The sequence below is a fragment of the Brachyhypopomus gauderio genome, chromosome 19, assembly GCF_052324685.1.
Source record: "Brachyhypopomus gauderio isolate BG-103 chromosome 19, BGAUD_0.2, whole genome shotgun sequence".
Classification (NCBI taxonomy): Eukaryota; Metazoa; Chordata; class Actinopteri; order Gymnotiformes; family Hypopomidae; genus Brachyhypopomus; species Brachyhypopomus gauderio.
The window spans coordinates 9,677,773-9,689,788 of record NC_135229.1 but is presented as its reverse complement, the minus strand read 5'-3'; the positions used below and the strand labels follow the sequence as shown (position 1 = coordinate 9,689,788).

The 12,016-nt window shown below is 46.3% G+C and overlaps 1 protein-coding gene across 2 annotated transcripts in view; it reads right to left on the bottom strand.

Annotated features, from left to right (window-relative positions):
* Positions 1-12,016, bottom strand: part of dscamb (Down syndrome cell adhesion molecule b) — a 116,910-nt gene that overhangs the window by 23,471 nt on the left and 81,423 nt on the right. Inside the window, exons 6-11 of one of the 2 annotated variants that reach the window (XM_076981899.1) lie at positions 9,616-9,891; positions 8,310-8,606; positions 6,377-6,649; positions 3,045-3,323; positions 2,781-2,900; positions 1,946-2,125 (exon numbers count right to left, since the gene is read on the bottom strand). In XM_076981899.1, coding sequence (XP_076838014.1) covers positions 1,946-2,125; positions 2,781-2,900; positions 3,045-3,323; positions 6,377-6,649; positions 8,310-8,606; positions 9,616-9,891 — 1,425 coding nt within the window. Of the gene's footprint in view, positions 1-1,945; positions 2,126-2,780; positions 2,901-3,044; positions 3,324-6,376; positions 6,650-8,309; positions 8,607-9,615; positions 9,892-12,016 lie in introns of those variants that run through there. The other variant, XM_076981900.1, reaches the window with a different exon arrangement.

Genomic DNA, 12,016 nt, shown 5'->3' with positions numbered 1-12,016 from the left:
ACTTAAACCACAATTCCATATGAACACTCCTAAATACTTAAATCATAATTCCATATGAACACTGCTAAATACTTAAACCACAATTCCATATGAACACTCCTAAATACTTAAACCACAATTCCATATGAACACTCCTAAATACTTAAACCACAATTCCATATGAACACTCCTAAATACTTAAACCACAATTCCATATGACCACTCCTAAATACTTAAACCACAATTTCATATGAACACTCCTAAATACTTAAACTATAATTCCATATGAACAATCATAAAGGCTTAAACCATAATTTTGTACGAATACTCCTAAATACTTAAACCATAATAACATATGAACACTCCTAAATACTTAAAGCATAATAACATATGAACAGCTCCGAAATGCCATAATTGTTTTGTCAGTGTAGTGTTAATAATGCTATACAAAAAAGGTTTTAGCACTCATGGTCTCTTAGTCATGGACAATAGGCAGATGAATGGACCGAGACCAGAATATGGACGTAGAAAAGTGTGTGGGGGGGTGATGTCCATTTCAGTCTGCTTTGTGTAGTCTGGCTGTCATCCATGCTGTGGGGCTGGGGTAATGGGGCTGGGGTAATGGGGCTGGGGTAATGGGGCAGGGGTAATGGTGCAGGGGTAATGTAGGGGATGCAAGGCTTTCGTTACTCAACAAATACCCAGATCACCAACAAGCACAATAGAGTATATACGGCATTCAACTGGGCAGAAAACTAAAACCCCCTCAGGCTCTGAGCAACACTGACTCTCACACTAATGCTGCAGAGGACTGCATCTCTGTCAACAAACCAAAGCAAACACACACACACACACACACACACACACACACACACACACACACACACACACACACACACACACACACACACACACACACACACACACAGATCTAGGTTCCAGTATTACTGTCTTGTTTATCCAAAAACACACACTATTCACTGCACCTCTGTCTTAATGGAATCAGCAGTGTATCCCACCAAAGGATTTAAAGAATTAGGGTTTGGGTTAGGATTAGGATTAGGGTTAGGATTGAGGTAAGAATTAGGGTTAGGATTAGGCTGAGGATTGGGGTTAGGATTAGGGCTAGGGTTAGAATCGTTAGGATTTTTTTAGGGTTAGATGTTTTAGGATAAAAAGGTTTACTGCATGGAAGGTAATCTTTACCTTCACCAGTAATTATTTAATAATTCTATAAGATTCAGCTTCACTGTAGTTCCTATGAGAGTCAGACTGTAGTTTCTATGTCACTGTAGTTCCTATGAGAGTCACACTGTAGTTCATATGAGTAACACTGTAGTTTCTATGTCATTGTAGTTCCTATGAGAGTCAGACTGTAGTTTCTATGCCACTGTAGTTCCTATGAGAGTCAAACTGTGTCACTGTAGTTCCTATGAGAGTCAGACTGTAGTTTCTATGTCACTGTAGTTCCTATGAGAGTCACACTGTAGTTCATATGAGTAACACTGTAGTTTCTATGTCACTGTAGTTCCTATGAGTCACACTGTAGTTCATATGAGTAACACTGTAGTTTTTATGTCACTGTAGTTCCTATGAGAGTCACACTGTAGTTTCTATGTCACTGTAGTTCCTATGAGAGTCACACTGTAGTTCCTATGAGAGTCAGACTGTAGTTTCTATGTCACTGTAGTTCCTATGAGAGTCAGACTGTAGTTCATATGAGTAACACTGTAGTTTCTATGTCACTGTAGTTCCTATGAGAGTCAGACTGTAGTTTCTATGTCACTATAGTTCCTGTGAGTCACATGTCTCACTAATTAAGAATAAAAAGTGTTAAAAACATCATGTTGAAAAAGATGATGGAGAACAGGTCAAGTTTGAATGCTTCATGGAACTGTTATTGTTCCCACAATCAAGGTCAAGCACACACACACACTCCACCCCAGAGCAGGGGGCGGGGCCTTACTTTTGACTGTGAGGTACATGCTCTTGCTGATATCTGCCCCGACATCGTTGCTGACTTTGCAGAGGTAGTAACCGCTGTCCTCCTCCAGCACGTGTTTGATCAGCAGGGCCCCTGTGTCCAGCAGCTGCACACGGGAGCCCGAGTTCAGTGCGATTGGCTGGAACTGGGGAACTCCCGACCCTGGGAGGAGCAGAAGCAACACGGTCACGCCTCCTGTCGCCCGTACGCCACGCACATGGACTCATCTTTGGCAAGAATAACACGCAACTTCAACGTGCGGGAATCTCCATTTGCACACACACACAAGAGAGATATTTTTCACTAGAACTGGCTGCATTCTCTCTGTAACAATTATTAGTTCTACCAAACATGTCACCAAACACTCTGTGCAGTACGTGGTGTGTGGACTGACTGTTGCTAGGGATGTATGTGCGGTAAACAAAGAGCTCAGATGGATCTACTTATTCCTTCCTGGAATCTAGTCATGTTTTCTACTGAACAATTACCAATAAATAAGAAATCTGCTCCACATAATTCAGAGCTGCTATATGTGGGGAGTGTGATATTGTGCCATCCTGTGCCAGTGATTCTCATGCCAGGTTAGCAGCAGAAGGTTTGGTTGGCACCCCTGCCATGCTACACACCCCTGGGGGGTTGGTGCAGTTTGTATCAAAACAGCGGGGGTATTACAGGGATGGAAACACTTAAATTAAACAATTACCAAAGCCAATTTTTTTGATAAACCCAGCAGACCACATCCAAAGTAATGAATTTTTTTTAGAATGCAGTAAATGCATAGTCCAACATCAACATAATCTGGACAGGATTCACCCACCTTTAGAATGCTTCCACACAATAGTGGGAATTGGGTTTCCTTTAGCGGAGCAGTTCAGAACCACAGACTTGCCGTAGATGCCGTCCTGATCCCGAGGCTGCACCTCGAAGTGCGGTGGAACTACACGGAGACACACGGAACCAGATCAGGAGCGAGACCTTCACCTACACCGACACACAAGCAACGCAGGCGTCCACCCCTGCATGAATCAGTACGGAAGTTACACACGACCTGAGCCTGCAAGGCTGAACTTTGACCTCTGACCTTTGACGATAAGCTGGATGCTGTGCTCCACGGCTGCCGCCTCGTTGCGGGCGATGCAGGTGTAGCTGCCGTTGTGGACCTCCGATAGGTTGGAGATGCGCAGGGAGCTGGTGAAGTCGATGTTGTCGATGGTGACGCCCGGACTGCTGTTGATAGGTTTTCCGTCTTTATGCCAGGTGATGGTCATGGGCAGGTCACCTGAGGTCACCACACAGGGGATGAAGACCCGCTGGCCAATGGAGGCACTCTGGGAGTCGGAGTGCTGGATCAGGGGAGGCACTGGGGTCACAGGGGTCACAGGGGTCACAGGGAGTGTTAGTGGAACTGTTAATCTGAAAGAGCATGATAAGGCATTCATGATGTGCATTTGAAATTTTAAAAATCAGTAGCATTTCCAAAACCCTGATCAGGTTTTATACAAGATTACAAAAATCTGCCATGAACAAGGACTGTTGTGGACCTCATTTACAGTGTGCACACAATAGTACAGCCAGAAATAACCAGTAATAACCCATACATATATAGTCATAACTCATATATCTCTTGTGATAACCCATACATATCTGTTCATAACCCATATATCTCCAGCAATAACCCATCCATATATGGTCATAATCCACATATCTCCAGTAATAACCCATACATATATGGTCATAACCCATATATCTCCAGTAATAACCCATACATATATGGTCATAACCCATATATCTCCAGTAATAACCCATACATATCTGGTCAGCTTCTGACCTTCGGACCTCTGCTGATCAAATATGTCTTAGTTTTTGTCACTTGTTGAGAAGCCAAAAATGTCTTGGCACACTCCTCACTGAGGCATCAGTTCTACAGCTCATAAACAGCACATAGCAGAATGGAGTTGACTTGAAAGGACATATGTGATCACACATGTGGGATAATTGGCCATTTGTAATAATGAGGTCCCTGCTGAAACAGGTCATTATATCTCCCAACCAGCAGATTTGGCTGAGGAATAATACAAACTAATGAGATATGAAGTGGAACAGTGAGAGAGAGCAGTGAAGGAGAACAGTGTAGCAAAATATGAAAAGGAACAGTGAAGAGAAAAGTGAAAAGGAGCAGTGAAGAGAACAGTGAAGAGAACAGTGTAGGAGAACAGTGAGGAGAACAGTGAAGAGAACAGTGTAGGAGAACAGTGAAGAGAACAGTGAAGAGAACAGTGTAGGAGAACAGTGAAGAGAACAGTGAAGGAGAACAGTGTAGGAGAACAGTGAAGGAGAACAGTGTAGGAGAACAGTGAAGAGAACAGTGAAGGAGAACAGTGTAGGAGAAAAGTGAAGAGAACAGTGTAGGAGAACAGTGAAGAGAACAGTGAAGAGAACAGTGAAGGAGAACAGTGTAGGAGAACAGTGAAGAGAACAGTGAAGGAGAACAGTGTAGGAGAACAGTGAAGAGAACAGTGTAGGAGAACAGTGTAGGAGAACAGTGAGGAGAACAGTGAAGAGAACAGTGAAGAGAACAGTGAAGGAGAACAGTGAAGGAGAACAGTGTAGGAGAACAGTGAAGAGAACAGTGTAGGAGAACAGTGAAGAGAACAGTGTAGGAGAACAGTGAAGAGAACAGTGAAGGAGAACAGTGTAGGAGAACAGTGAAGAGAACAGTGTAGGAGAACAGTGAGAACAGTGAAGAGAACAGTGTAGGAGAACAGTGAAGAGAACAGTGAAGAGAACAGTGAAGGAGAACAGTGTAGGAGAACAGTGAAGAGAACAGTGAAGGAGAACAGTGTAGGAGAACAGTGAAGAGAACAGTGAAGAGAACAGTGTAGGAGAACAGTGAAGAGCAGTGTAGGAGAACAGTGAAGAGAACAGTGTAGGAGAACAGTGTAAGAGAACAGTGAAGAGAACAGTGAAGAGAACAGTGAAGGAGAACAGTGTAGGAGAACAGTGAAGAGAACAGTGTAGGAGAACAGTGTAGGAGAACAGTGAAGAGAACAGTGTAGGAGAACAGTGTAGGAGAACAGTGTAGGAGAACAGTGAAGAGAACAGTGTAAGAGAATAATGAAGAGGAGCAGTGAAGAGAAAAGTGTTGGAGAACAGTGAAGAGGAGCAGTGAGAAGAACAGTGAAGAGGAGCAGAGTAGGAGAACAGTGTAGGAGAACAGTGAAGAAGAGCAGTGAAGAGAACAGTGAAGAGGAGCAGTGTAGGAGAACAGTGTAGGAGAACAGTGAAGAGAACAGTGTAGGAGAACAGTGAAGAGGAGCAGTGAAGAGAACAGTGTAGGAGAACAGTGAAGAGAACAGTGTAGGAGAACAGTGAAGAGGAGCAGTGTAGGAGAATAGTGAAGAGGAGCAGTGAGGAGGAGCAGTAATGACTCTAAAAGTCTTCGCTTCTTTGCAAATTCAGCGTAATGCCTCCCAGGGGAATCCCCAGCCATGCCACACGTCAGCCTGTCGCCTTTTGAGAATCAATGAGTTAAAATAATGTGGAACTAAAGCAGTACTTCACTGCTTATTTAATTCACAACAAAGTGGGGATAATGGACTCAGGGGATTCCCTCACGGCCTTTTCAGAATTTTAAGCACGAGCCTCTGGCAAATAAGCCAACTCAATCGCCCAGGTGATGATTTCATTTTTTTCACGGCATCTTCAAATGATGCCCTCCACTCAAATGATTAATAAGATGAATGCTGCTTATTTAGCAAGGCAAGCATATGCTTGTGATGTAATGGGAGCACATGTTGGTGATGTAATATGAACATGTGCTGGTGATGTGACAACTCATCACTAACTCAATGATGAAATCCTGATTATTATGTAAGTCAAAGGTGAACATGGCACCCATTCCTGCTCCTGAACACCTAGCCTACAGAGGGGTTAGCGGGTCTCTGAGGGGTTAGCAGGTCTTTGAGGGGTTAGCGGGTCTCTGAGGGGTTATCGGGTCTCTGAGTGGTTAGCAGGTCTTTGAGGGGTTAGCGGGTCTCTAAGGGGTTAGCAGGTCTCTGAGTGGTTAGCAGTTCTTTGAGGGGTTAGTGGGTCTCTGAGGGGTTAGCAGGTCTGAGGGATTAGCAGGTCTTTGATGGGTTAGCGGGTCTCTGAGGGGTTAGCAGGTCTCTGAGGGATTAGCAGGTCTCTGAGGGGTTAGCAGGTCTCTGAGGGGTTAGCGGGTCTCTGAGGGATTAGCAGGTCTCTGAGGGGTTAGCAGGTCTTTGAGGGGTTAGCAGGTCTCTGATGGGTTAGCAGGACTTTGAGGGGTTATCGGGTCTCTGAGGGGTTAGCAGGTCTTTGAGGGGTTAGCATTGGGTCTCATCACACTGTTACTATGAAAGGGCTTAGGGAAGGTTCTTCTCTGTGACTGACCTTTCACAGTGACGTGGACGCTTCTGTGGATCTGCTTCTCAGGATCCACCAGGACGTAACACGTGTACTCTCCCTCATCCGAGTTTTGCACGTTGGACAGCTTCAGTGTGCCGTTGTTCTCGAAGGCACGCTGCCGATGGTTGAACGGCAGCAGGTTGGAATCTTTATACCACTTGATAGAGTAGTAGGGGTAGCCAATGATGCGGCAGTGAATGTATGTGTCCCGCCCAGCAATGGCAGTGAGGTTTCTCATTGGACGAATGCTGGCAGGACCTGTTGGCGAGAGGCAGAAATGAGCTTGAGCATGTTCAGGGAGGCATCACTGGTGTGTTCAGGGAAGCATCACGGGTGTGTTCAGAGCACAGACATGTTGAGGCAACACAGTGGCACCCTTCTCCCAGTTTATAATGACACTCCAGATACTGACAAAGTGCAGTGTAGGAAGTGCAGACAGGAACGCAGTGTGTGAGGGTTTGGCTCTGTGCTCCAGAACACCACCTTGAAAAGTCAGTTCAGTTCAAAACCTGCAAAACCTCAGTCCCATTTTTCCAGGTTAGTCATATAAAAACACACAATTGTATCTGCTTTATCTGCTTGGTAACTGCCTAGAAAATAAAAAAAGATGACATACATTAAACATTTTAATTGCTGCATATTTAAAGCAGGAAAGAAGGAAAACTGCAGAACTGCACAGAACATGTATACTTACTGAGTAAATTCACCACCACAAAGCACACATAGAGTATTAGAGGTACACATCAGAGTATTAGAGGTACACACTAGAGTATTAAAGGTACTGCCAGAGGTCCCCCATAAGGGCCACATCACCCTTGCGTATCAACGTGGGTGTCAATGTTTAAAATTAAAGAATGAAACAACCCACCGTGAGAGTGAATTGTAGGAATAGCTATCATACAAATGTATGTTTTCTTGACTCTGAGTTTGATATCAGAAAATACCAGCAACTTTGTCGGCCAATAACAGCACGTGCGAGCTGTTACTCTACCATACAGTACCCCATTCTAGTCTCGCCAACCTAGCTGGGCAATAGAGCTGCCGCCCATCCTGTTGATACAGGACCTTCCTGTAGCGGGAAATAAAATACACCAGCGTCTCTTATTGAATCAGTACTACACGTGATCAGGTCTGTATTCTCATACACATCAATTCTGCAGCTTACTACAGTCCTCACAGTGATGAAAATAACACAATAGTGAATAAAACTGGGATGGCAGTGGGTCTGCCGAGTCCCTGGTGATGAATACGGCTCAAACCGCCGAGGTTGTCCTGCAGCATTTTCAGGACTGTCTGACTAGAAACAGCAGGCAGCAAATTATCATTCTTTAATGCTGCTGTGATAATGTCACTGTAAACACACAGAAACAGGACAAATATGAGCGTGTCACGCGTGAATGTGCATGTGAGTGTGCTGGAAATGAAACTAGCTACTTAGCAGAGCTTAGTGTAGTGCTCAGGGAGGTCCAGTTCTGATGACTGTCAATCAAGTCGGCCCTGAATTAAGAGACGTGCATCTCAGGAACATGAGTGACTTCAGCTACTGCACATGTTGTGACGCGGGACCCTATGAAGCGCGTCGGTGAGGACAGACTGCAAAACAGCAGATCGTGGAGAAGATCCACACTACAGACACATGGAGCACCTTCAGCTGACCTTTAGTTGACCTTTAGTTAACCTTTAGTTCACCTCATTGAGGTTCTTTCCCTGTATTGTGTTCAGACCTTACACCTAATTACAAACTGCAATCTTCGTGTCAAATGAAAAACCAGTGAAAGTCTGTGACCGTCCCAGTCGCGGTGAGACGTGAGTAAGCGGCTCGTCAACAGAACCCGCTAAGGCACAGGTGAAGTACAGGTGAGGCATGAGTGCAGGTGATGTTGGTTTTGGTTTGGGGAAGAGCTGATCTGACAAGCACCTCTTACGTTTATTCGCGCCTGGTAGGTGACCGATCCGGCCGAGTTGTTGCAGGTGCAGCGGTAGACGCCCCCGTCCGTCACCTGCGTGTGCGACACGTTCAGGTAGCTGAGCACGTGGCCCTCGGCCGTGATGACCCTCTCCATGCGGTGGTGGCTGTCCTTAATGACCGGTTCGTCGTCCAACGTCCAGGTGACTGCGGGGAGCGGAGTCCCTTTGGCGTGGCACACCAGCGAGATGGACTCAGTGGGGCTGACCACCTTCTCACTGAAGGCTGAGAGGATCTTAGGGGTGCCATCTGGGAAGAAGATGCAGAAGAAGGAGATAAGGTCTACTAGAAGAAGACGGTTTGGTGCCATTTGTGCAGTTTTTAAAATCCTGACAGGGTTAGGGTTAGGGTTAGACAACCCCATGTTCAACACACAGGTAAGAGTCAGCGAGAAACGTTGCCTTGCTTGAGAACAGTGGTTACAGTATTTTAGTTAAAATTCATGTCAAACTGAAACAAAAAAGCATTATGTATTATGAGGATATTTGTTACAATGAAGAAAACAAAAATACCAAGTACCAATACATTGATAAAAATACTGAATAAAGACTCAAACAAATAAAGACTCCAAAATGAAATCTAAAATATTTGGGCTTTCCTGTCTTCTGAGTAAATAAAACATTTAAAACCAAAAAACTGTAAATTCTCCACAGCAGAAATGTTGAAGGAACAATCGCATATAAAGGAGTCGTGAAGCAGAGCTAGAAGAAGATTGTCTTTCAAAACGAATCATTCACTTGCTTTGCTTTCATCTCTCTCTCTCTCTCTCTCTCTCTCTTGTGGCCAAACACTCAGGAAGCCAAAACACAGCTGTGTTTCTGAGTTCAGTGCCTTTGACATCATGGCTCTCCTGTGCTCTCTGATCATCCAGACACAGTGTGCATCATTATAGATTATCAATATCTCTTTATGCATTTCCATGGTGATGGGAGACAGTTGCCCCAGCAACCAGTCCCAGGTGGGAAGCGGCAGGCTGAAGGTCTGAGGGAGGGTGCCTCCCCTTGCCCCACCCCATGCCCCGCCCCCCCGCCTCACCCACCCAGTTAAAGATGCAGTATTCAGAACCTGTTATTCCCATTGCAGCAGAACAGGGCACTTCATACATTATTCACAATTTCGTTACAAATATAGTGTCTCCTTACATTTATGTAAATATAACGGCAGTCATTACTTTTTGTTTGATCTTGATTTGTGATACAACATCCATACTTAAAACCCACCTGAACCTTGTGACATCACCTGTGATGTTTGGACTCACCTTCCAAAACGACCTGCACAAAGTCCTGGGTGGATGTCTTCCCACTGCGGGCGAAGCACTGGTAGGCACCTCCGTCGCTCTTGGCCATACCCTCCATCACCAGGTTCTCATGGTTGATGCCCGTTATGCGGACACTGGGGCCCGGCTGGATCTTCTGGCTGTTTCTGTACCAGGTAATGTCATAGTCATCAGAGCCAGTGACACTGCAGAACAGAGACACCTGACTGCCCACACTGCCCCTCACCTTACGGGGGCTCACCACTGCCTTCAAGGGCTCTGGAGAAGAAGACACACACACACACACACACACATACACACACACATTTCTCGTGAACCCTTTAGTTTCCCCGTCTTTTGTACTTTTTAGCCTGATTTCTCACTCTATTGTAAAGTCACATATTTGAGGTGGTAGTGATGAGTAAATATTCAGGTCCTTTTTAAACCGAGAGGTTTCGTGTAAAAATACTTGGCCGTAGCTACACTTTTCTGCTGAACACAAATCTGTCCAAACCCAGAACAAACCAACCTGGATTTGAAAAGTGTCACCTTGTTGCTCTGTGCAGGTCTAGTCTGGTCTCCTAGTGCATGTAGGTGTAACATCCCCGCTGATGTGTTATTGTAATGACCTCCTCATGTACATGCAAATATCATGAGTCATCTGGGGTAGTGCTACAGGGGGTAATCTGACCCATCTGGGGTAGTGCTACAGGGGGTAAATTGACCCATCTGGGGTAGTGCTACAGGGGGTTCTCTGACCCATCTGGGGTAGTGCTACAGTGGGTAATCTGACCCATCTGGAGTAGTGCTACAGGGGGTAATCTGACCCATCGGGGGTAATTCTACAGGGGGTAATCTGACCCATCTGGGGTAGTGCTACAGGGGGTAATCTGACCCATCTGGGGTATTGCTACAGGGGGTAATCTGACCCATCTGGGGTAGTGCTACAGGGGGTAATCTGACCCATCTGGGGTAGTGCTACAGTGGGTAATCTGACCCATCTGGAGTAGTGCTACAGGGGGTAATCTGACCCATCTGGGGTAGTGCTACAGTGGGTAATCTGACCCATCTGGAGTAGTGCTACAGGGGGTAATCTGACCCATCTGGGGTAGTGCTACAGTGGGTAATCTGACCCATCTGGGGTAGTGCTACAGGGGGTAATCTGACCCATCTGGGGTAGTGCTACAGGGGGTAATCTGACCCATCTGGGGTATTGCTACAGTGGGTAATCTGACCCATCTGGGGTAGTGCTACAGGGGGTAATCTGACCCATCTGGGGTAGTGTTACAGGGGATAACCTGACCCATCTAGGGTAGTGCTACAGGGGGTAATCTGACCCATCTGGGGTAGTGCTACAGTGGGTAATCTGACCCATCTAGGGTAGTGCTACAGGGGGTAATCTGACCCATCTGGGGTAGTGCTACAGTGGGTAATCTGACCCATCTGGAGTAGTGCTACAGGGGGTAATCTGACCCATCTGGGGTAGTGCTACAGTGGGTAATCTGACCCATCTGGGGTAGTGCTACAGGGGATAACCTGACCCATCTGGGGTAGTGCTACAGTGGGTATTCTGACCCATCTGGGGTAGTGCTACAGTGGGTAACCTGACCCATCTGGGGTAGTGCTACAGTGGGTAACCTGACCCATCTGGGGTAGTGCTACAGTGGGTATTTTGACCCATCGGGGGTAGTGCTACACTGGGTAATCTGACCCATCTAGGGTAGTGCTACAGGGGGTAATCTGACCCATCTGGGGTAGTGTTACAGGGGGTAATCTGACCCATCTGGGGTAGTGCTACAGGAGGTAATCTGACCCATCTGGGGTAGTGCTACAATGGGTAATCTGACCCATCTGGGGTAGTGCTACAGTGGGTAATCTGACCCATCTGGGGTAGTGCTACAGGGGGTAATCTGACCCATCTGGGGTAGTGCTACAGGGGGTAATCTGACCCATCTGGGGTAGTGCTACAGTGGGTAATCTGACCCATCTGGGGTAGTGCTACAGTGGGTAACCTGACCCATCTGGGGTAGTGCTACAGTGGGTATTTTGACCCATCGGGGGTAGTGCTACACTGGGTAATCTGACCCATCTAGGGTAGTGCTACAGGGGGTAATCTGACCCATCTGGGGTAGTGTTACAGGGGGTAATCTGACCCATCTGGGGTAGTGCTACAGGAGGTAATCTGACCCATCTGGGGTAGTGCTACAATGGGTAATCTGACCCATCTGGGTAGTGCTACAGGGGGTAATCTGACCCATCTAGGGTAGTGCTACAGTGGGTAATCTGACCCATCTGGGGTAGTGCTACAGGGGGTAATCTGACCCATCTGGGGTAGTGCTACAGGGGGTAATCTGACCCATCTGGGGTAGTGCTACAGTGGGTAATCTGACCCATCTGGGGTAGT